The sequence below is a fragment of the Rattus norvegicus genome, chromosome 3 (genome assembly GCF_021556685.1).
Source record: "Rattus norvegicus strain SHRSP/BbbUtx chromosome 3, alternate assembly SHRSP_T2T, whole genome shotgun sequence".
Taxonomy (NCBI): domain Eukaryota; kingdom Metazoa; phylum Chordata; class Mammalia; order Rodentia; family Muridae; genus Rattus; species Rattus norvegicus.
Window position 1 is genome coordinate 48,749,347 of NC_141536.1, and position 26,543 is coordinate 48,775,889.

Consider the following 26,543-nt stretch of genomic DNA (forward strand, 5'->3'; position numbering starts at 1 on the left):
AAGAGGCTGAGGCCTTCCGTTACCCATCCGCAGAACATTAAGCCTGTACCTTAAAGCAGAATCCATAGGGAGTCGGCGCTCCATGCTTTTTTTTGCCTGCCAGTGACATGTAAACATTACTAGTGCTGAATTCACTGAAAAACTGCAAGTGCCGTGGTTCCTTTAAAAAATAATAATAATAATAATATGTGAATGACATTGACTTGGAGGCACAGTTCCACAATATCTTTTGTGTTTCTCATATTGCACAATTTATACCTCAGCCAAAAATAATGCGACCTCAAGCAAAATTCCACAGTAGTGTCACAAGAAAAGCCAAGAGTAAAGGGGATTACCATTTTCTTAAATAACCAAGAGCTGCATACAATTTCATTTAAATTGACAAGGGGCAGTTTATAATTCTGCTTCTCGTAACAGACAAATTCCTACTTTAACTTTCCAGTTCTCATTAATGGTTGTGTCAAACTAAAAAAAAAGCAGAGGCCTGCAAGGGTTTTTTGAAAGCGTTTCTGTCATCTCAGTGTCGAGTGGTTGGTTCTTGAGAAGGAGATGGAAAAAAGAAGAAGAAAATCCTGCTTCTTTCAGATACACCCACCCCACACATGTGTGTGTGCTGACAGCAGACTGTGTGGCCATCTTGTTCCACAAAAGGAGAGGAGGCTGCTCGGAAGTGTTCAGGGAAATTACCTGGGATGGAATGCGTTTGATTGTCAGGGCAAAGGGAAATCACGAGCAGCTATTTCTTCTCTGGAAAACCTGAGAGAGTTGGAACTGGCCATAGGAAATCACTGGGTCATAGTACTCCCTGATAGGTTAATAACTTGGAGAAGTGCTTAATTCTGAGGTTGACTATATAATCAAAACTGGCCAAAATGCGAAACCTTGCGACTAGCAGTGTGGGCACTGAACCACAGAACCAGTCTCACCTGGAGCTTGTTAGAAAGGTAAAGTCTCAGTGCCACACCAGGCCCACCGAACCAATACCTGCATTTTATCAAGATCCTAAATGGTCTCCTCTACACAGTGTTCGGCAGCAGTGCACACACACACACACACACACACACACACACACACACATACACAGACACACAGACACACACATGCACATACAAACACACAGACACAGACACACAGACACACACACATGCACATGCAAACACACAGACACACACACACAGACACAGACACATAGACACACACACACAGATACACACACACAGATGCACATACACACACACACAGATACACACACATACATACACACACAGATACACAGACACACATATACACACACACATACACACACACATACAGATACACACAGATGCACATACACACACACACAGACACACACACAGGCACACACACAGACACACACACACACACACAGACACACACACACACAGATACACACACACAGGCATGCATGCATGCACTGAGTGCATTCAGCAGTGGGAACAACCCTGTCCAAATTGGAAAACACTTTATTATCATTTACCAGTAAGCTATTACAACTCAAAAGACATCATTGTGTCATTGTTCCTAAGCATGGACTTCTTGACTTCTCTGGAAAATAAAGCCCAATATTTTTTTTATATTTACATAGTTTCTTATTTTGGGTCCCTCTATGTAGTCCTAGATATCCTGGATCTCTCTAGGTAGACCAGGCTAGCCTCAAATTCACTGAGATCTTCCTGACTCTGCCTCAAAGTCTTGGGACTAAAGCCATGCACCACCATGCCTGACCAATATAGACTTTTTATTTTTTTGGTTCTTTTTTTCGGAGCTGGGGATCGAACCCAGGGCCTTGCGCTTCCTAGGTAAGCGCTCTACCACTGAGCTAAATCCCCAGCCCCGACTTTTTATTTTTTTAAGAAAAGCATTTCCTTAAGAAAAAAATAAAACAAAGAATTAAAACATAGAAAGGCTTTCTTACAGTTGTGACTTTTTAAACTATAACATATTATACACTGACCGAAACTGATTTGATAATAAAAATGCATATGAAAGGCTATATTGATTTAGTTGTGAAAATCTATTAGTAAATGTACGGAAGAATATTTGTAATAAAGGAGAAGAAGGGAAGATGGTACTTGGGGCTTCACTAACGTGTAATTCACAGCCATGTATCCAAGCCCTACAGTGGCAGTTAGTCACTCCCACGCAACACTTACGTCACTGGAAGTCAAAGTATTCAACCAAGATCTCCTCGTAGGAAACATAAGAAGCAAAACCAAGAAACATCGCCTTTGCTTAGGTAGACTGACCATGTAGTATATCAGGCAGCAGATATATTGAGGTCTAAAAATTCAAAGTGCTCTTGTGCCTCCAATTTTTTCTTAGTAGGTTAATTTAGAATTATTTCCATGTGTAAATTACATTGTGTGTGTGTGTGTCTGTCTGTCTGTCTGTGTGTACACCACAGTGTGCTGTGAAGTTCAAAGGAGAAGTGGGAGTCAGCTCTTTCCTTCCATCATGCGAGTTCAAACCAGCTTGAACTATTAGACTTAGCAGTGAGGGCTGAGCCATTTCACCTGACTGATATGTGGATTAGAATATTATTTTATTGATCAACAGCCAACATTTAAAATACTATTACCCCAGGTCTTAAGATAGATTTTTCCTGCCTGTAGAATCCAGTTATATAAAACAGCATTTTGATAGTTTGCTCGTTTGTTTGTTTTAAGGTGTAGGGGCTGCTGAGATGCCTCAGTGGTTACCTCTCTGGTACAGGACCAGGGTTCAGTTCCTAGCCCCCATTCAGTGGTTCACAGCTGCCTCTAACTCCAGTTGGGTCCAGGAGACCCAACACTTATTCTGACTTCTACAGGGTCCTACATGCATGTAATGCACGACATGTGCTCAGGCACACAAAAAATAAAATAAATATTTTGGGGGGAAAGAAGTGTAAATCACATTAGGTTTCAAAACTGAAGCCTCAGATGAGAAAGAACCAGAAAAACCTGTTTGTCACGGGAGGAGTGGATGCCTTTGATATATGAGTAAGAGCATCTGGAGTCATGAGTGCTGTAGACAGACTCAATGGAAAGCCAGTCTGAAGACCGTTAAAACATATCATAGCAGATGACTAGGATTCAGACAAATTTCCAACTCTCGACATCAGTTGCGAGAGCACTCACCATAACAAAATCGAACCTGATATCGTAGAGCTAATAAATAGTGAATAACATACCCCAAAATACCGTGGCTTACCTTGGATGTGCCTTTAGTAGAAAAATATAAACCAGATCTTCTGAGAAAAAAGTAAGCTTTTTTCCAAGACTTCTTCCCCTGTTCCTTTGCATGCAGGAAGCCATGGATTTCAGGATATGTGTTTGAGCTTAAAAACATCTGAATGACACATTAGATGGGTTCCTAAACTATGGGAACAATGATACCAATAGTCTTTTACCTATCAGGCACAACCATGAAAACTCAAATAGTAGCAATAGCATTTGCACTGCACCAAGGTCGTGATGCATGTTTGATAGAACTCAATCAAAAACCTGGCCCAAGTTCCAAATTAAGGTTGTTCAGAAAATATGCATTCAAAGTGATCAATAAAATGGGTGAAAACCAAAATCACACCTATTGGAATTTATACTTGAAATTGGACATTATCTAGAGAATTAACTCCTGATGTTCATCTATAGATTCCCATACAAGTTATTTGGCCTGTAAAGTACACTACATAATGCAGTATAATGTAAGACTGCCATCGTGACTTCAGTCACTAGACAGATGACTCAAGCTCACCTCCCTAGTGAGGGTAAAGCATGCTCCCTCTCCTTGTCTCCTGTGATTTTGTTTTTAGGTGGGCATAGCAGGCTAGGGTTTAAAAGGGAATTTTAACAGCATCTTCTATCCTACATGGGCTTCAGCAGTATGGTCTTGGTATTGAATCATGGACAGGTGGAGTCTGTTTCTCACCCCCTTGAATCTTCATAAGTCTGTCACCCTTACAATTTGATTGGAGAAACAAGAAAGACCACCAGTTCTAGATGGGAGTCCTAGCTTAATGGTTTCCACAAACCAAGTTCATTTTGTCTTCTCAAAGCCAGCTTCAAAGTGGAATCTCAGCCTCCAGCCACTGAGCCAAAGGGCAACAGAAATGTGACCCTGGTAGCAAATTCCTTCCTAACTCGTACCCCTGAAAAATCATGGGAAGATGGGAGCAGGTACTTTAAGGCATTAGGATTTGGAAGGGTTTGTTAGAAAGCAGTAATTAGTAGAGACACTGGGCATGTGATGGTGGGGAAATTGAAAGGGAAAAGGACAGCCATATGTAAGTGGCTGTGCTGGGCCCTTATTACGATAGAGAAAATGCATTAGTGTCTCTTTCTGAGAGAAAACAGAAATCCCTATGAGGATGCAAATGCAAAAATGGAAAACTTTAAAGTAGCAGAAATCATTAACTAAAATGGGGTAAAATATCCTAAAGGCCTACGATACATTCAGGGAAATGCTGATAGGAGATATTTACATTTTTAAGTAAATCACTAAAAAAATTTGATGCAATGAGCCATTAATTAATTGATATGCAAAACAGGCAAGTGGGTTCTTAGTTTGAGTGCTTTCCAAGTTATTAAACCAAACCAATTAAATTTTTAAAGGAGAGTCAGAGGGTCACACTAGAAAGAGAGGGAACCTTTTAAAAAGTAGAAACATTGCCTCAGTGGAGAGGAGAGGTCAGGGCATGTGCTGGACTATCTGATTCCAAAGCCTGTGATTTCCCTTTTTATTATAATTTAACATTAAAGCAAGGGCATCATAGGAGAAGACAATTTAGGAAACGAGGTGGAAGAAAAACCACAACCATGTCACCCAAAGCATCCACAGGCAAAGCTTTAAGGGGTCTACTCTACTACTCCAAGGGGGGCCCCTATGACACCCCACAGCACAGATGCTGCTTGTAAAAAAAATATAATTTCTCTTAAAACTAATGATATTTATCAAATATTCTGAAGGATAAAAATAAAGCATACCTCATTTTAAAACGCAGAGGAAAGAAATCTGTGATAAGCACCTTTGGCTCGTGTTTAAAGAGGGATGCTATACTGGGCCAGACAACATTACTATTAATTGAATTTGTGAACTCCCAAGTTTAGCCTCCATGGCACTAATGAATCAGAGGAAAACAACTCTGGTTGCCAGGTCTGTTAATCTACTGAGAATAAAAATTACCCACACAGTTAACCGACTGCAGAGATGATGCCTTGGAAAAGAACAGCCTGAGCAACAGAAACAAGCCCAGTAGTCATGAGGTGGATTCTACGGGGATGCTACAACTGTTTTAGGATAGCATGTTTCCCCTCACAGCCACTGCAAATGCTGGCTCACCGAATGTGTTGAGGCTTTGTATTTTCCTGTTTATTGTAATGAATGTGAAGTGCTGGTTCTCTAGACCTGGAGTCTGCACTCGGCTTCTGGGAACCTGCCCCCAGTTCATTCTGATTGGTAAATAAAGATGCCGGGGCAGCATAGCTGCTGGGGAGAAGAGACATTGGCAGTGTCTAGGGTTCCCAGGCTAGAGACTATGAGGAGGGAGCAGGAGGGACAGAGCCGCCATGAAAGGATGTATAGGAGGATAACGAAAGCCACCATGAAAAAAGGGTCAAGAGAACATGGCCTAGAGGGCTGCTCAGTTGGCTCAGGAGCAGCCAAGATGGAGGACAGAAATCAGTAAATAGTAATTCAGAGTTATCAGTAAGGAAGTGGCTTCTAACAGGATCGAGGTTAGCCAGTTGCCCAGCTATTATGCTGCATAAAACATATTAAAATATAATACTGTTTATGTCTTTCGTTGGGGTCAAAGGAGGGTAGGAACTCCACATGGGGCTTTAAAGGAATGGGTACATTGCATACACTTTCTCTTCCAATTACTTAACTGCTATGCATTTTCTTTCAGGTAGTATTTGAAAGAAATAGAAATTTGAAGCTATTTATTACAGACGCTATACTAAGTCTCTGCCAGTGTAAGTGCCTGTAGTTCCCTTGGAAGCTGGGAACTACAAAAGATGTACTTAGGGAAAAAAAACAAAAACAAAAACTGACAACAACATAAATCACATGTAAATATTCTGTCACGGAAAACATCTTTAAACACTGAAAACTCTTTCCAATCGGGAAGAAAATGTTATTGAGTAATTTAGTAAAATTATTTATTTACCCTAATTTTTTCCTTTTTATCTTCTGGAAAAATGTATTATGTAGGCTACAACACTTCAAACTCTGGTTTAGATAAAAATCTTATGGCAATAAAACCATCAGTTTTCATTCTTGCTTTCTTACATATTCAAATGAAAACATTTTACCTGCGGGATCTGTGTAAGGGATCTGTCACCGTTCATTTCAGTTGCAAAAGACACCATGTGCTCTGGAAAGAAATACTGACCAAAGATACAAGTTAGATTAAGCTCAAACCTAGGCCAGGCAAGCTTCCATCATGACCAATACAGTAACCTAAGCAAAACATCTATAAACCAACATGTCTTAAGTCCCTACAAAATGATTTGGAACCTGCCATTCCTAAACCTAAATTACACGGCCTCTTTATGACCGCAGGCGGCAGTGGGTGCAAAGATCAGCAGGTACGGCTTGAGTTTCAAGTTTCAAGTGAGTTTGCTCTCATCTCCTTCCTTCAGTCCTGCAAGCACCCTACCAGGTGCTGCGAGAGTCCTGACCCACTGCACGAAGTCGAGACTCATAGAAGTAAGGGGCAGAGGCTGTGTCAAAGGCCATAGCCCAGAACACTGAGCAGCCAAGACTAAGCTGAGAAGCTAAAAGGCCACTCAATCCTACCTACTGTTTTTCCAATCTTGTTTAATCATAAAATTCACGCCAGGAAGTTGTTTAAAATAGAAATCCCCAAGCTTCTTTCTTGACTTTTCTGATTCAGTAGGTTTGGACAGGTCTTGAAGTGTGTGTTTTTAATAAGTCCTGGGGCTCCCGAAGGTAAATTTCACGATAAGAAAAGTTTGGAAACATATATTCTACTGTATTTCCTCCAGGAGAAGATTTGTCAACAATCATCTACTAACACCGTGGTGGAAAAACACTGCATTGTTGGGGCTGACCTGTGTGTTAGAGATGTTTAACAGGTAGCTTCCTAACCTCACCCACAGCTGCTCTCCCACTCAACCTGTGTTAATTATAAAAGGAGTAGCCCCCACACATTGTCACATCACCCCCAAGACAAGAACCACTATGCGGACCTACAAAAATGAATGCCAAGCTTTAAGTAAAAATAAATAAAATAAAAATTGTACACTAAGCCATGGTTCCTTAAATATAACTTCTAAATGGATGTCTTAACAAAGGCTCTCGAAAAGAAAATACTTTTCCTTCAAATCTAATTCTATTTCATTTTTTATTAGGACTCTCATTTTCTTTGTCAAAGATCAACCCATTATGTTTCTATTAATAAGTTACAATAAAAGAGAACATAAGAGGTCTTCTAGGGTTTGAAAATATTCTATTATGGTGTGTATCATATATTTTTCATAAAGGATCGTTTCAATCCAATTATCCAAAACTTAGTATAAAAATACACCACAGCTGCGGAGACAAAAACAATTTAAAATAATGAGCCCAGAGGTGATTCTGACTTCTCTGGATCCGCAGACTTCATTAGGATAACGTGCGCTTACTTTCTTTTAAAGAGAATTGTAATGGAGGTGGTGTTTGCGAGGTGATGTGCTGTGCTTTACCTCACAGCTACCTAGTCCGGCAGCTACTGCACTGAAAATAAAGTAATTTAAAGAAAGACGTAGATCAGTCTTAAATATCTGGCAAAGCCACAGTGCCCACAGCCACCACCAATTTACTTTAGAAAAATGCTTTATTTTCCTTAATTCTGTGAAATATACTTAACTGTAATGTTGGGGAAAACACTTAGGGACCTATAACAATTCATTTTCTAAAGAAAATACAGAATTTCTTTGACTTTGCATCTTAAGCGGCAGGAAAGAGAAGAAATAGTAAATCTCCAAATTGGTTTCCCCAATATTTTGAAATTAAATAACCAAATTCATCTCCATTCAGAGTTTGTCAATGTTAACGTGTTTTATCTGTGAATGTAAACTACCATTCATCGTGTTAGCTCATCATCCTTAAAACAGGCCCTCACAGCACAAATCCAAAGCAACCCGCTCTGTGTTATTTATAACCATGTTCTTCTGCACATAAAAACCAACTGAGTCATTTAATTCCGTAACTGTTAACAGAGAGTCCACTCACCATTGGGTTCTTAAAAAATTCATATTTGGCATAATTCTTTCTAAGATACAGCTTATTATCTTCTTCCATCACCCAGTGAGACAGCACTTCAGTCAGCAGCTCATGGTCCTCCACTGTCCTTTCTGTGAGAATGTTCCAGTGAGCGTGTTGTCACACACATAACATAAGTTCAACAGACAAGCATGAAAATACACGCAAATGTATCAGCATGCAAACATATAAAGTAAACAATGTATCTTTCACAATCTGTGATTAAACAGCAAGTTTCCTCTCAATTCTTAAATACTACACTGGCAAGGTTTCTGTTCAAATTCAGAATTATTACATCGACTTTTATACCAAAGCAGTCATCTAAGAGGAAAATTACATAAAATATCCCAAATGCCACTTTTGCTAATTCTCACACTCCTTTTATTGCTAATGCAAATTACAGTATAAGTTTGATAACAAATCTGTATTAAGACATGAGAGCTATTCTTTCTTTAACTCATCATGGTGCCAAAATTAAAATATTTGCTCCAGGTTTGAACAATTCACCTCATTAAGAGATGAAGAATTTTGACAGGTTCACTATGCATTTAAGACACATAATCTGGGTAGCTGAAGAAATTAAAATACATGCTTTAAAGAGAAAATTTCCACTCATGTGGATACAGTTTTTTATGAAGCTTAATTCCTCATGGCAATTTATACTTTCAAACCTAATTTAAGAAAAATAGATCCTGTATTAACAATGGAGATAATTAAGTAAGGTAGGAAGGTACTCAGGAGAAAAAACTTTCAGGGAGCCAAGCAATGGCAACATTAAAGAATTCAAACATAACCTGGAAAATTTCTATCGTAATTACGACAGTGATGGTGTTTATGATTGTATAATTTATAATAGCCCCAAACTAGAAAGTACACATATATTTTTGACATGAGAATGGTTTTTATAAGAATATACAGTAAGTATATTCTACAGTAATATCAAAGAGAAATCTCTTAGGAATGAAGATGTTTATTGCATGATTCTTCTCCCATAAGTCTCAATATGGGAAAATACCATCTATGTGGCAAGTGGGAAGCAACTGGGTGAGGTCACAATTTTGTTTATTCATTCGATGTTAGTTACTGAGGAACAGGCAGTGTCTGAAAGGTTACCAAGATGTCCCCATGGGATGTGCTGAGCTTCCTTAGTGTATCTTGTTTTTCAGTAAAAAGTCAGGAAAATTTAATTATGAAATTGCCAGTGCAGAAAAAAGAAAGTGCAGAATAGCTAAGAATAGAATATGAACTCTTCGGTTCTTAACATGTTCCTGGGTCCTTTTTGGGAAAAAAAAATCAGCATCTCAGAAATTCAACATGCAGACGTGATCTGTGACATACTACAGGGAATCCTTGTAAGCATTGCACTTAAATTCTTCAGAAAGGAAGTCATCTCAATGAATATAAATGAGTTGCAGTAAGTGCTCACGGACAAGCAGAATTCTGGTCTTAGCTGGATCAGATACCTTTGTTTCTGTCTCACTGACTAATTCCATTCACTGCTTACATTTCCTAAAACTCAGCTGAAGGCTTTCTCTTCCTGTCTTCCTCTACATGAAGTCACTCTTTCCCACCTGTTCCCAGTTCCCTGCAGGGAAACCTCTGCCTAAAATGGCTTTCCCTGGTGCTAACAGATCTCCACCTCCTTGAATATAATTCATTGAAATCCAAGGTTCACACCCTAATTTTTCAAACCAGTAAGCATGGAATGATCATTCAATGACTCTCCCTATTCTATATCTGGCTCTAAAGTGGGAAAGTTGAGATTCCAGAAGATATTTGTACCTAAAAGCAAAAGCAACCCCATGTCTTTGGGGTAGGGGTTGAATATATACAAATTATAGAAAATCAACCTTAAAAGAAATGACGGTACCCATGTCTTTGGGATAGGGGTTGAATATATACAAATTATAGAAAATCAACCTTAAAAGAAATGACGGTACGACGTACACTAAACTAGTAGTACAGACACAAAAAGACAAACACTATATATGACCCATAAAAGGTACCAAGAACACTCAGTAACAGAGTAAGTGTGTAGAATAGTAGTTTCCAAGGCTGAATATAAGGCAAGAGAGAGCTTTATTGTTTAAGTAGGAAAGAGTTTCATTGTAAAAAGGGAGGGTTCTTCAGAGAAATGTTGGTTCTCTGGGGCTATGGTTCTATGGAGTGTATGCTGCACATAAGTCTACTGAACTGCACCGTTACACTGATGAAGATGGTCAATTTTACTTATGGCATTCTACCTCAGTGTATTACCTGAGGTATGCCTACTACACTTACAGTTATCTTCCTTTCAAACCTAGAAGTACTTTCTCTTCTGAAAAAATCTTATTATTGTGACTATTAATATCATTTTGGCCATAATCTCTTAGAGAAATGTAAAATTACTAGTCCCTTCTGCATCTTTTTCTGTCCCCCACTCTGTATCTTTTACTCCTAATATTTCCAACTATCAGTTGTGGTATCTCCACGTGGCACTCAAGGCCATTCCCAATGTCACCATTCCAATGGACCACCATCTTTTCTCACAGAACCTCTTTACTAATCCCTAAACTTCCAGCTTCTCCTTGAACTCTTTACCTCCAGCCTGGACATTAGTGTCATGGCAGTTGCCCTAAACCATCTGTGCTCATGGGAATTCTACACAAGATGCATATCAATTTCTACTTCTCATGTGATAAAAATCACAAGACCTGTCAATTACACCTTATCCATTTATCTTTCCATTCCAATTGTCATCAAAGGCCTGTATCGGTTCAATGCTCCTCTTAGACCTGGGAGTTTTGAAATCAACAAAACCAGAAAAAAAAATGACAATCAATTAAATGTGAGCTTTTTAAAGATGGTAATAAAGTCACAGAAAAACATGGAGCAAGGAAGACATAATGTGCTAAGAGCAAGGGAAAGGGTCCATTTCCAGTGTCATTACAGAGAAGTGCTTGTGGAGAGGGTGATCTTCCAGCAAAGATGCCAAAGAAAAGACCAGAGCCAAACACAGGCAACAGAGTAAGAAGGGAGCCCCCAGGGAGAGGACAAGGCTGGGATATTTGAAGCACAGCATCCAGGTTAGCATGATTAATGCCGAGTGAGTGACAAGACAGCACCAGGAGAAGAGCTTCTAGAGGTAGGAGAGACAGTAAGGGGTAGGGTTGAAGCCCTGCCTTCCATGGACTTGCAGAAGATAGTATAAGACAGGTTTGAACTGTATCATATATGCTGTTGAGCGTAGAACTGATTTCTAACACAAAGTCCACTTAGGAGGTTAACTGGAGTTAACCAGGACAGAGATGGTGTAGAAGAGATTAACATGGTAACAGTGTGTTTGTTTTTAAAACATAAAATAAAAAAAGAAGAAAGAAGGAAAGAAAGTGAGCACAATCTTGATACATCCTGAAGTCTAAGCAGTGGGATCGGAAAGAATACTCCAAAGAGGAGGAGGAGGAGGAGGAGGAGGAGGAGGAGGAGGAGGAGGAGGAAGAGGAGGAAGAGGAGGAAGAGGAGGAGGAAGAGAAGGAGGAGGAGGAAGAGGAGGAAGAGAAGGAGGAGGAGGAAGAGGAGGAGGAGGAAGAGGAGGAAGAGGAGGAGAAGGAGGAGAAGGAGAAGGAGAAGGAGAAGGAGAATGACAAGTCATAGGAGACAGTGAAGTTCTCTGTCTGCACTTGGAGGGATTATATTAGTAAAGGAACTAGTAAACTGAGCCACAAGCGGGTGAGTCCCAGAAATCAATAAACTACAGTACAAAGTTGTGTTGTCAGCAGTCTCTGACTACTACTGACCTCTGTTTTTCTTTCTCACAAACCTTAGCTGGTACTTTCAAGCTAAAATGAGCACACATGCTATGTACCAAGTGTGTACCTAGAGTCTTGGTAACTGCCAAGAAAATATTCTGTCAAGGAAAGAAATTCAGAGTGACAATAATGATACATGTGCTGGCTTTCAGCAACCTGTGTTTCTCTACACAGTTCCCTTTTCCTAAAAATAAGGAAAGAGCTTATTCTATGCCCTGAATGTATGTCAACACAGAGAGGAAAAAGCAACAGACAGACATTTTCTTGATGGTTATACTTCAATATAGATTTAATCAATTTTGGGCAGTTATAATTGCTTAGAATGAATCATGGTCCTCTGCTGCCCCTTACAGGGATCCATCCATTCATGAGATTGGAGTTAAAGGTAACAGAATAATGAAGGAGAAAGGAAAGTCAGACCCTTGACCATGACCCATGACCCTATCTGACCCCCTTCTGGAGCAGGAGTACTTTCAAGGTATCAGGGTCCCCCAAAGTTGAAATGTGCTGAGTGGATTGAACTGTAGGCTTGCATTTTTTTTTTGATCCTCAAGAAGTCATGTATCAAACAGAAGCAAGAGCTGAGGGCAATGCCAAGCTCACTGCCTCCCAGTATGGAGAGAGTATGGGAGAGCGTCATGTCCCCAGAAGGAAGACGGGAGAGCTAAAAATAGACCCTAGGCTTAAAAGGCCTTATGCTTTTCAGAAAGGAAGTGTGAGACAAATGGGAGTTTCCAGGATATGAGGAACACAGTGAATAAGACAAATACCTCAGTTGAGAATGAAGTGCCCCACCAGGCTGCTGAAAAGGTAAACATGGTCTCAGTTGTCGAATAGAAGCATGGCAAACCAAAGGCGACTTACCGGCAGAACCTGAATTACTGACCCCAAAAGAACAATCTGGACAGCACACAAATACTATAAGGTTAAACTCTCTGCTGTTCGGAAGGCAGGAGATATGGGGTCCAAAATTTTTTCCAGTTACAGAAAAAAATCACAGCTCTGCATGTCTCAATCTGTGAGCACACTACTGTATTTAATTTTTATAATGCCCCAAGAAGACTGAATAATGTCCCTAAAGACATCAGGGCCTGACTCCAAAAACCTGCAAATGTTATCTTACATGAAAAAGTATTTGCAGATGTCTAATGACGGGCATGTGGAGTCGAGAAACAAAGAGTTAGGCTCTCAATCCATCTGTAAGCATCCTTGAAACCACAGACAGAAGGGGATTTGATAAACAGCCTAGGGCATTGTGTGTGTCTACAACAGAGACATGTGAAACAGAGACTGAGCAATAGGACCACAAGCCAAGAAACATTGGCAGCTCTCAGCACCTAGAAGGACCAAGAGTCAGGCTCCCTTTAGGACCCTTCCAAGGAATGTGAACCCCCAGAATTGTGGAAACCCACACCACCACCTTCATTTGGAAGGTTCATCAAGTCTCTGGGACTCCGCTATGGCATCCTTATGAAATTATTATAATAATCTACTGAGCAAGTTTATGCTTCTGTTTTAAAGTTAGTCAACCTGCCCAGATTTTAGACTGAGCCCTCTTGCCTGATCCAAACAGATGGCCTCTCTCCTGCAGAGCGCCACTTCCTCCTGCATAAAAGTTCCCACAATAGGCACACTCCCTGCACCCCGCCCCGCAACTCCTAATTCTATAAGTAGGAAAAGTATAAATCGCTCTCATCTCCTATAGCTTTTATTACTGATTTTTTTTTTACTTTCAAATGTGTCCAGTAAATATTTGCTAATCTTTTGAAAATAAACAATCGTGTTCTGAAATGTAAGGAGAATGAAAATAACAGTCGGATTTCAAATCATCCAATCTTAACCTTCCTTGAAAGTAATTTAGATCATTTGAGTTTGCGATGCATTCAAATTTAAATACAAAACTGGTTAGAAAAAAAAATCAAACTGTAGTTGAACGGCCACTATGAATAAGAAACTGAAGAATATAGTGGGTGGGTATGGTCACTGAGTAGGATGGAGTCTGGGTTTTTGTTGTCAGCGCACACACACATACACACACACACACACACACACACACACACACACACACACACACACACCACAGCCAGAAAAAGAAAACTTGTAAAAAAAAAAAGATAAGCAAAAAACTCTTCAGGAAATTTCACAGATCTACAGTACTGAATACTTTAATAATGCAAACAATGAAGTTGGAAAAAATACCCTCAGAGTATTAAGATGAACAATGGCAATCAAAGCTTAAGACTGTTTTTAAGAAAGCAAGATAAGTGTGCTCTATTCATTTAAAGAAATGGCCTGGCTCCAGATCGTGTAGACAAAGCCAGTAGAATTCCATGGAGCTGAACCCAGCTACGATTTTACCCCATTTACAAGTCTGACAATGAACATAAAGTTTTCTTACCGTGGACTTTGGCTTTTAACAACTATAGCACATTAGATATTCTTATACGTTTGTAATTCAGCGTCCCAGTTTAGATGCACCGTTGCGCACCATTCCCCTGGTCAATCTCATTCCACTAAGGACTACAGCTCCAGAAATCTAAATAACCCTGGCAGGGACCACTGATGGTCAGCTAATCACAGCTTACAGTATTTGTTTTCCTTTACTGAGATAGCTCACTAAACACAGGCGTGACTAGGCATCACGTTCAACAGAGAGATACGAGGTGCTGAAGCATAGTCCTGAGAGGAAGACAAGTCATATATAGAGAAAAGGAAATGTTCAGAAAAAAAAAGTTCCCTTGACACCTAATAAATTCTTCTCATGACTGTTCTCCCTCACATTATAAAACCAAACAAATTTTAGCCAACAAAGTAATTCGTCTAAGTACCCACAGATTTTTAAATACAAAAACAAAATCCTGTTAATTCTCTAAATATAACTTTCGATACTCTGTTCAAAGTCCAGCATGAACTCCAACCTTTGAGTTGTCATTCAAGAGACAGCCACAAGTGCTGTTCACACAGATCCATTTCTATTATTTTAAAGGCCTTGTTTTCTGGGTTTTGTTTCTTTTAACTTCATAAAAATCAACTTAGATACTCTGTTACAATGTTACTAAAAGTTTGCAGTTGCAGCCCTGGTGTGACTTATGAAAGGATCCATACAGGCTCATGAGTTGAGCATTTGATCTTCCACTTGGCGGTGTTATTCTGGGAGACTTTGGAAGTGTTGGAAGTGGCACAAAGCTAGAGGAAAACAGGTCACTGGAAACAGTGGGGTCATCTTGCCCCTGGTCTTCTGTCTCTCTCCCTTCTCCATGTACTCCGGCAGCCATGATGGCCTGCTCACTACATCACAGGAACATGGGAGAAAGCGACCATGAATGGAACCATCCAGAGCCATGAGCCAAAATAAAGGCTTTCTGCTTTAAGTGGGTGGGCATTTGGCCAGAGTCACACAAAGCAATCAACAGGGACACATGTTTTAAAAAAAATCACTTTACTCCCAAATGCTATACTTGCCACCATTTTGAATGGCTAACCAATAACTGGTTAAACCTGTTTTGTAAAAAATTCTGAAGTTATTTTTCAGAAACCGGAGAGTGAATTGTAGTCACCAAACATCATTGATATGTAAGTAAAAACAAAACAAAACAAAACAAAACAAAACAAAAACAAAAAAACAAGATAATAAAAAAACAAAAAAGAGCAAGGAGTTAAATTACTTCGAAACTGCTGCCAGTAAGAATGTGAAAGGGGAAGAAAAGCTCCGAAGAATTATAAATGTTTCCAACAAAAATGAGAACTTCATGTTGTTTTACATTTTATTTTTGTTTCTAACTTATCTGCAGGGTCTTGCAGTTAGGAAAGAAAAATGTTACCAAGTAATCCTGTTTTCTGTTTAATTTTCGAGCACTTTTTCTTTAAGAGAAAAAGAAGAAAAGTGTCTCCTGAAACTGTTGATTTAAGTTCAAAGTCTTTTAAGAAACTTCAATCCGCCAAGAATGGAGGAGCTCACCTGTGACCTTCTGCCTGGATTTGTTCCTGAATCCACTAAAAACGCCGCATTTGGGCTCAAATAGAAGCCGAGCCCCTGTTCTTCTCATCACTTGATAAGAGAAGAAACAAAGTGGCTTTTACCTCTAATGTACCCAGGAAACAGTCTTCCTACACCATTGTTACAGAAAACTCCAAGCCACAAATGTCCCTCGTACTTCCCAGAGCTGGGTTGAAACCACCTATACATTTTGCCAATCTTATTTTCAGAGCAAAATGAACAGCCCCTGACCAAGCAAAACAAAGCCTGAATCTGAGAAGCAAAGAATAAACCGGGCCTCAATTTCTAAAGGACTCCTTAACCAGAGAATGCTACTTAAGACCACCAAGAACCCCTAGAAAAGCCCCAGTCAGATTAACTTCCTGAGGAAAGTTATGGCGCTTTACATGGAAGGCTCACAGAGCTTTAAATTCATCTCAGCAAATAGAAATATGCTACGCATTAACTCAGATCCGTGATGGCTATGCATACCCACAGAAGGACTTGTTTCCCTTTCAAGGTTTGTGTGCATGCTATCTCCCGTGGATGGGGAGCAGTTGCTAACAGCCTCCATAAAGCTCCACCAGGCATGTACTTGAGAGAAGGCGTAAGTATCCATCTTGGTGGGTTTCCCATGCCTCTTTCTTCACCGGCCTTTGTTAAGATGCACTTTGAATTGTTGGATATAAGCAAACGCCTTACAATGCAGTACAAATGAATTCAAAACATTCATTTGTCTTTGAGCCTGGGTTATAAAAACATAGGCATAGGCAGAATTCCTTCTCTTGCAGAAGTACTATCTAATTTTAACAACAAGATCACTATATTCAGATGGTTGTTTAAAAAAAAAAGTTACAGCAGCTAAGAAGGTGGGTATTGGTCCCAGCTTGAGGCTCCAGGAAGATGCCTGTGCTGTCTTTAGGGAAGACATCACAGGATATTGGTCATCACGATCAGTCTCTAAATCTACCAACCAAGGGTAAGCAGAGTTCATTCCTCCCCTGCTTTTGCTCCAGGTCTATATGAAGGAATATGTAAACATTCCTCATCAAGTTGAGGGAGTATTGCATTTATACATGTTTTATTCGGGCATCATTATCCTCTACATATAGTCAACTTCAAGATTCGGCTATTTAAATTATGTATGAGAGAGACAGACAGACAGAGAGACAGAGAGGGGGGGGAGAGAGAGACAGAGACAGAGAGAGAGAGGGAGAGAGAGACAGAGAGACAGAGAGAGAGACAGAGACAGAGAGACAGAGACAGAGACAAAGACAGAGAGACAGAGAGAGAGACAGAGACAGAGAGACAGAGACAGAGATAGAGAGACAGAGACAGAGAGAGCAAAGACAGAAAGAGGAGAGATGAAGAGAGAATATGAATATGGGTTCCCATGGAGACCAAAAGATGGGGTGTGGCTCAAGCTGGGCATGTGGAAAGACAGTAGGACAACCTACCCCGTCTCAGACACAAAGGATGACCATACCACATGAGACTGGGTATATGGTGGCGTGTGACATTGGGTTAGCTGTCTGTCAGCTGCCGAAGGAAGTGCTAGCATTTACCCTGTTGCCACGAGTAATTTTTAAGAAAAAGCTAAAGGCAGTAAAATAACAGTCCTAGGTAGCCAAGCAGGTAGCCAGGTAAAGAGGTATCTAAGAATCCTAAGAGCACAGACAAGGGAAGAAGAGGCAACCAAGCGCATGCAACAATACCCCGGATTCACGTATAAAGGACTGAGGAGTGCCGTGAGGAGCAAGAGGTGAGACCCGGCCTGTGCAGACTGAATTAACCGGGCCCCACAAATGACAGTAATAGAACTACAGACTCAGGCCCACACCCAGATGGATAAACTCGATACACGATTGGGAGATGACCATCGTGACGCTACCACAATACCTGAGGTGGGAGACAGCAGGAATTTGGACAGCTCTGGGAACTTATCCAAGAACCTGGAAGCAGTGTGATTCACATGTCGCCCCGACTTTTTGCCAGTAAAAATATTTTCATGTTTGGGGGACTAAATCTACCAGCAATACACCGCATCTGAGAGCACAGGGGGTCAAGGTGGACACGCGCCAGCTCCACAGGGTGCTAAGTTCAGAACATGTCCTGTGGGCTTCACCTGAGGTTCTGGGTGGTGACGAGGCTAGTTAGAACTATGAAAACTGCTAAATTATGAACAGCACAGACAGTGTAACTGCATATCAGCTCCAGCCGAAAAGGGACATGCTGGGCCTCCTTTGTTTGAAATAAAAAAAGGGGGGGGTGTTCAGCCGTAGCCTTAGAGCAGGTAGCAGCAAGCCCCCTGCACCACACAACTCCTCCTGGCTTTGAGAGATGGGGTAGACGCGACTGCACATGTAAAAAGGGTTTCGTTAAAAGCCTCTGGTCATTCATTCCGCTTATTAAAGCCGCTCTGCAGTAGTATTCACAATGGAAATCTCAGCCGCTGTAGCAACGATGCTAAAACACAATTAATCCTTTTTCTTTCCTGAAGACCGTGTAGGTAGGTGCTCGAGGTATTGTATTAATTGCCACTGCCTTCTACCACAGCTTCAATTAGGAATCCAAATGGGAGCAAGACAAACATGGATCCCATTAAGTTCCAGAGGAGTTGAAGCTGATGCCACACCCAACACACACACACACACACACACACACACACACACACACACACACACACACACACAGAGGCTGGCAGGATCCACTGTGACAGCAGAGAGCTCCATTTGGGGGACCATAGTGACACCCAGTGGCTATCCAGCAAAGTACAGCACTAAGACTATTATGTGGGTTGATACAGTGATGTTTTAAACGTGGTGTCTGTAAAACTGCATTTTAAGAACCCTGTCATATTATGCTCCACCACTAGACAATTCAGACATAAACCTGAACGAGGGCACGTGCTTGATCTCAATGATTTAGCCAATTAAAATTCTCAGGAGTATATTTTGGGCACAGGATATTGAGGCCAGGGGCTTTGGGGCGGGAGAAGCCACGCCAGCAACACACAGTGCTTCTCTTTCTTATCGGTGTGGCTCTTTTGTCCCCAGGATGAGTTTCTTGTTCCTCCTGAGCAAAGCTCTTTTTCCCTGCATGTGGTGGGTCTCTCCATAGCTGTTACCTGCCAAGAGCAGACGCGGTGGGAGCACCCAGTCTCAGTCCAGCCAATCAGCAGCTGCAGAGACAGAGACTCACCTGCTGCCTCACAATGGTGCCCCAGACAATGTTAAATGATAGAGAAAGGGTTGGGGAACCAAGGGGTAGGCCACCCCAAGTCCAGATAAAAACCTAAAGCTCTGTAAACTCAGTGGTCCCCAGCTCTGTCTTTTAATCCTTTAACTGACAGAAAAAGAACCCACTAGTGAGCTGGCTACCAGATGTAGCATTGATGTTGGATTCAAAGTTTCAAGGCACACACACACACAAAGCTGTCTCTGAATGGTGAACCGCTGCTGGAGTGTTCAGGAGAGGCAACCAGGGGAAGGGGAGATTTCCTGATTTACAAGTGAAAGGAGAGGCCAAAAGCCCCCCACAAACCACATTTCAGGGGGCTAAAATAGTTTATTCAACTGAATACAGGCAACAACCATGCTAAAACAACACACAAACTCAAGGGTGCAAAATGGCACCTGTAATCCCAGGCCGGGGGTTGTTGAGAGAGTATGGTGGTGAACCTGGGGCTATAGAGTAGGCAGAGAAAATATCTAGAGTCTTAAAATAGTAGAAGTCATCTCAATGTTGTGAAATTATTTATATTTACTTTGGAATCTCTCTGTTTCTCAATTGTGTGCAGGGAGCTGATTATTCTCTTTAGAAGTATTTTCCATGACAGGGAGTGCCTGTTCTGGGTACAAGAATTGCCTAGTGGGCAGCAGGTTCTGTTTTCTGAAATATAACTATTGCCTTTCTTTCTTTCTCCCTTTCTTTCTCTCTTTCTTTCTTTCTTTCTCCCTTTCTTTCTCCCTTTCTTTCTCCCTTTCTTTCTCTCTTTCTCTCTTTCTTTTTTTTTTTTTTTTTTTTTTTTTTTTACCAAAAAAAATTTTTTTTATTGGAATAGTTCAACGAATTGCTATTTGCAAAGAAAAAAAACAAAATCCAGAAGGTGCTCATGAAGGCAGGTAAGAAAACACCTGTAGTGATTTAAGAATCCATCCGTGCTTCTCTTCCCTCCAGCAGAGGCGGGCTGCAAGTCAGCTTGAGTCTAACTTGCCCTTTGACGCTTGGGTTATGATTGAGGATGCATGTTGTTTTAAAAACTCTTCAACTTGTTTCAGCTTCACAGCTCTTTGGACTTCGTCTTCTTTGTACCAAGCCACCATGTTCAAGAGAATATTTTTCATTCGAATCTGTGCACTGGGTCGTCCATAGATGGTGATTTCAGCTAGTTTCCCAGAGTTGGCCAAGTTCACGCTCAGCAAGGCCTGGCTCATCCACTCTATTTCTGAGATTTCGTCTTGGTCTGAGCCAATGATTCTTTCTGCCACCCAAGATTCCAGGTAGAACACCATAGGATTGCTGAGTTCCTGGACTGGGAACCACCAAGGCAGCACACGAAGTCGCAGGGACACAGGCGGGACGCTGAGCAGCTTCTGAGAGTTTATGAGAGAGAGGTCCTGAGTCGGTTTTTCTGGCTTGGCGTGAGCATCAGCCTTGTGAGGTCCCATTTCTTTGCGTGTGTGTGTGTGTGTGTGTGTGTGTGTGTGTGTGTGTATGTGTGTGTGTATAATGACAGATACTATGCATCCTTTTACAACCAATTCATGGAACAAACACAAACTCATCGCACCAACCACAGTTAGATGATAAGGGTCTCCAATGCAAGCATGATCAAGATACACCTGACTGCATCTGATGCTGAGGAAAACCACAGATCACATCCCCAAAGACTATTACAACCTCCTCATCTATTGCTAAACCATTTAGTGCTCGGGTCAAAATAGTGTTTAAAACTACTTTCTCTGGATATGTAACCTGGGTATAATAAAGCCAAAAGGCAATCAATGCCATGAAGGTCTTAAAGAAAATGTCTTGCTCATAGCCTTTGACCTGACACATAGCTCATGAATCCAGGAGATGACATTCAGGTATTTTGACTTTATTTCAGTAATTATCTGGAAAATGCATGAAGTCATGAAGAAGCACATTCATAACAATGCCTAAAAGTTCAAATGTAGCGTGGAGCTCACAATTCTTTCAAAGGCTCTATTTTAAGATTTTTGCATTTAAAAGTGTATTTCATTGCTTCCTATAAATACTCAGCAGGTTTCTGTGAGCATAGTGCCTTTGTTTATAGAATAGATTTTTATTTCTGAATTTTGAAGCTTCTCAGGCATAAATTATATTGACTATAATACAACGTGCTTCCAAAGAACCTTAAGATGAAAGAAAAAAAAGATAAAAGTATAAAATACAGTGTTTATATATTATGTTAATTAAGAGCTGAATGGGTAATGAAGTTATTTGGAATATGGCAGGCATCTACTGGAAATTAGCCTTCTTGGAGATTAAATATCAGGAGCAGAAGTTAAACTCATCATAAGTGGCAACAGAAAAAGCCAACTTTTATTGGAGGAAGGAGATACCACTGGCTATCTTCAGAATTCAGGTATTCTTAGAGGGTATTTTGTGTTTCACACCCCACTGTCATAAGTATCAAAACCATGTTGCAACAATACAGGTGTCTTTCCCCAGGGGTCTTCAGGACACTCTGTCTGTGTCAGTGTGTTGTATAGCAATTTCTTGTAAACTGAAATATCCCCTCCTGAAGAGAGAGGCTCTGGAGATACAGGAAATAAACAACTTACAAGTCTGAGGAAATTCCTGAAACTTTCAAGACTCACAACCCCTACCCCTATTCATACCCTGCCTGCCCCAAGGTCTGGGAAGCAGTAAACAACTGAGGAAAGCCTGAGCAGCTAGAATAACAGGAAGATACTGACCGGCTTAGCTGCCCAGACCAGACTCTCTGATCTGTCAAGTTTCTTGCTAGTCACAGAGAGAATACCATGCTTAGCAACATTTCTATTATGCATCTGGCCACACTTCTGCTCCTGTAAACCCTGAAGTAAGTACTTACTTACTTCAGTAAGTAATAACAACTCTTTGTACCTCCCAGTGTAACTTTGATGGAGTTGATACTTTGTCTATGACCAGCTCCCTTTCTGGGATGAGAAGAAATTTGTGAAAGTTTACCCAGGAAAAGTCAGACAACAGTATATGTGTGTAAGCACACTGCACACATATGGATCTGTCTTTCTTTTAGGATGATGTCTTATTAGTACCTAAAGCTGGCAGAACAATCTAGACCAGCAAGCTTTGGGGATCTGCTGTCTACACCTAGCTAGAAATGGGAATAAAAATGCAAGCAACCAGATCTGAATTTTTAAGTGGGTATTTGGATCAAATACCCCAAGCACTTTACTAACTGAACTATCTCCCCAACCCCAGAGTTTTTTTTAAAGCAAGTCAACCAAAGACCTCTGTTGTCTTTGTCATTTTTTTCAATTTCATCTCATGAGGAAAAGGCAGAGCTCTCTTCAGAATTGAACCTGGCTTTGGAATGCTTCTTTGGCATATAAACCCAAGAACAAATGAAATCATGGTAAAATTTTATGCTTCAGTAGTTAGGTCAGAAAGTGAAAAGTGTCCTGATTAGTATAAGTTTTCTCTACGGTTCTCTGAATTAAACACTGGAAGTAACACGGCTGTCAATAGTAAACTACGAAAAATCATTTTGATGATAGCTTAGTAACAGTTATATGATAAAAAGAGGAGTAATTTGTGGCACCTTGAACACCTTCAATCAAAAGACAACCATGAGACTTTGCAGGTATGATTAAGTCAGGAATCTGAAATAACTGCCCTGCTGTAAGTGATCCCTTACATTGCTGGGCCAAAAACTCAACACAGACAGAAGAGAACTAGGGCATCTGACGAAGGAGGATAATGAGAATAATATACCTTCAAGCCAAGGAATGCTGGCAGCTTGAGAGAAGCTAGAAAGAAGCAGGGGGGAATAGGGGACTATTCTATCCTAAAGCCTCCAAGGGAAGCACACAAATCTTGATTTCAAACTAAGGTACCGCTATCATAGATCCAGAAGTATGGAAGGGTCAACTGAACTGTTGTAAGCAACCAACTTCATGGTAACTTGTCATGGCAACCCTGTGAAACTAACACAAAGTTGAATGAATGAAATAGCTTATCATAACTCACTCCTTCCTTTCTCATCTACCTAAACACAAAAGCATTCCTTCCCACCGTAGTCCCTACAACAAGAAGAAGGTAGAAAACAAAATTGTTGCCAAACTCTGTTCTCACTCTAGAAGTCAATAAATTGTTCATATTTAATTAATAGAAGAGTTTAAACCCCTCCCCACAGTTAACAACCCAGAGATGCATACCATTAAATATTTGGGAAAAGAAGATTACTATTTTTAAGTCTTGGATCTAAAAGCACTATTTCTTTAAGAAAAAAATTAGAGCATACACTCCCAACCAACTCACAAGGAGACCAAACAAAATCTGTTTCTACTGACTTCTTGAAAGGCTTTCCTGTTTTCGTGAGATTTGCCTATGAAACTTAACTCCATGTTTTGGAGATAAATTGATATATCTCCATCATGACTTAAGATTTTATTTTATTTAAGATTTTATTTTATTAGCACCATCATGATTTAAATAGAGACAACAAATTTACAGCATTTCTATCTTTGTTTCTACTTTGTGTCTTCTTTGTCCATAAACTAATGGCCCTAAATAAAACGAGGAATGGACTGCTCAACATAATTTGTCTGATTATCTGGGTGGAAAGAAAGTCTTTGCCATGTGCTAGGCTATGTACCCATCAGGAAAACCATGAGACAGAAATCTTGTGTCCTTACCTACGCCTGTGTGAGACAGGTGCTCAAAAAGGGTCCAGCTATTGTCGTCGACATAGTGGTTCTTCAGGATCAACAGCTGGCAGACATCACGGGCTGTGACGTCACTGGGCACCTCTAACGCTCTGCTGGTCTCATCCTCGCTGTAAACTTTAATCACCTGTGCGGGTGAGAAACAAGAGAACGAGCTAAGATATTTGCAATCAGTGTCTTGGTTACTCTTTCTTTTTATGACAAAACACCTGCCAAGAGCAACTTAAAGAATGGTGGATTTCTTTCTGGTCCATAGATCCAAGAGATTTGCACCATCCTGGTGGGACGCTGTGACAACAGGAGATGGAGGTAGCTGGTCACACTGAATCCACACTCAGGAAGAAGTGGGGAGGGAGGGAGGGAGGGAGGGAGGAGAGGGAGAGAGAGGAATGCTCATGCCCAACTCACATCTTCTTAGTAACTCAATGCAGAGCACACACAGCCTGTGTAATAGTGCCATGCACATTCGCATGGATCTTACCATGCCAGTTGTCACAACCTTAGTAATTCTTCCAAGGTACCAAAACTTTTGTTTCCCGGTGATTCTAAACATTCTTTAAAAAACAAAATAAACAAAAAACAGCCTTTCAAATGCTGACATTACAAAGATACTACACTCAAATCAGGATTCCTCTCTTTTTAAAGGGTTAATAATATTCCATTAGGGGTGTGTGTGTGTGTGTGTACATTAACACCACAGTTTCTTTTTTACTTCTGTTCCCCATCAATAGGACACAGGCAGTTCCCATATCATCACACCATTGCAGTGCGAAAGTACAGATTTCTACAAGAAACATGATTTCACTTGCTTTGAGTATCTGTCCTTTGGGTCCCATGGCAGTTCTGTGTTCAATTTCTTTAGAAACATCAGGTGCCATTTTTCAAAATGCTTATTAATATGCCCTTCTTCACGCATCAGAATGAAAACCTGTCTCCCTTTGTCTACATCATCTCCAGAGCTATGGCTTCTGGTTTCTGGGAGATGGCACCTAACTGTTTTTGATTTCTACTTCTCATTGCTCAGGACCTTCCTATACACCTATCAGTTGGCCATGTGTCTTTAGACTTTGTGCAGCTCATTTCTAACTCTGATTGCTTTCTTCTCTTGAGTTGCAGTAAATAGATAGTAGTCGGGTGATGGTGGCATACTACTTCAATCCCAGCACTCCTCAGGCAGAAGCGGGTGGATCTTTGAGTTCAAGACCAGCATGGTCTACAGAGTGAGTTTTAGGGCATTCAAGACTACACAGAGAACCCTGTCTTGAAAAAAGAACAGAGACCCGGTGAGAGAGAGACCCAACCGCCTGGTCAGGTGGGCACTCCTGAGGCTGCAGAGCGGAAGACACCACCAACACTGCTCACCCCTGCCCACATCCCTGGCCCAAGAGGAAACTGTATAAGGCCTCTGGGCTCCCGTGGGGGAGGGCCCAGGAGCGGCAGGACCCCTGTCAGAGACACCGCCGGACCCTGAAGGAAACAGACCTGATAAACAGTTCTCTGCACCCAAATCCCGTGGGAGGGAGAGCTAAACCTTCAGAGAGGCAGACAAGCCTGGGAAACCAGAAGAGACTGCTCCCTGCACACACATCTCGGACGCCAGAGGAAAAAGCCAAAGACCATCTGGAACCCTGGTGCACTGAAGCTCCCGGAAGGGGCGGCACAGGTCTTCCTGGTTGCTGCCGCTGCAGAGAGCCCCTGGGCAGCACCCCATGAGCAAACCTGAGCCTCAGGACCACAGGTAAGACCAAATTTTCTGCTGCAAGAAAGCTGCCTGGTGAACTCAAGACACAGGCCCACAGGAACAGCTGAAGACCTGTAGAGAGGAAAAACTACACGCCCGAAAGCAGAACACTCTGTCCCCATAACTGACTGAAAGAGAGGAAAACAGGTCTACAGCACTCCTGACACACAGGCTTATAGGACAGTCTAGCCACTGTCAGAAATAGCAGAACAAAGTAACACTAGAGATAATCTGATGGCGAGAGGCAAGCGCAGGAACCCAAGCAACAGAAACCAAGACTACATGCCATCATCGGAGCCCAATTCTCCCACCAAAACAAACATGGAATATCCAAACACACCAGAAAACCAAGATCTAGTTTCAAAATCATATTTGATCATGATGCTGGAGGACTTCAAGAAAGACATGAACACACTTAGGGAAGCACAGGAAAACATTAATAAACAAGTAAAAGCCTACAGAGAGGAATCGCAAAAATCCCTGAAAGAATTCCAGGAAAACACAATCAAACAGTTGAAGGAATTAAAAATGGAAATAGAAGCAATCAAGAAAGAACACATGGAAACAACCCTGGATATAGAAAACCAAAAGAAGAGACAAGGAGCTGTAGATACAAGCTTCACCAACAGAATACAAGAGATGGAAGAGAGAATCTCAGGAGCAGAAGATTCCATAGAAATCATTGACTCAACTGTCAAAGATAATGTAAAGCAGAAAAAGCTACTGGTCCAAAACATACAGGAAATCCAGGACTCAATGAGAAGATCAAACCTAAGGATAATAGGTATAGAAGAGAGTGAAGACTCCCAGCTCAAAGGACCAGTAAATATCTTCAACAAAATCATAGAAGA

The 26,543-nt window shown here is 41.0% G+C and overlaps 1 protein-coding gene and 1 pseudogene across 5 annotated transcripts in view; both read right to left on the bottom strand.

Annotated features, from left to right (window-relative positions):
* Window positions 1-26,543, bottom strand: part of Grb14 (growth factor receptor bound protein 14) — a 115,945-nt gene that overhangs the window by 17,153 nt on the left and 72,249 nt on the right. For all 4 annotated transcript variants that reach the window (NM_031623.3, XM_087654024.1, XM_087654027.1 and 1 more), the window contains 5 exon segments: window positions 50-160; window positions 3,214-3,351; window positions 6,315-6,389; window positions 8,239-8,360; window positions 23,922-24,078. In NM_031623.3, the coding sequence (NP_113811.2) occupies window positions 50-160; window positions 3,214-3,351; window positions 6,315-6,389; window positions 8,239-8,360; window positions 23,922-24,078 (603 nt within the window).
* LOC148006475 (oocyte-expressed protein homolog pseudogene) lies at window positions 20,093-23,703 on the bottom strand (annotated as a pseudogene). The gene has a single exon (XR_015683532.1). The product of XR_015683532.1 is annotated as an oocyte-expressed protein homolog pseudogene (transcript).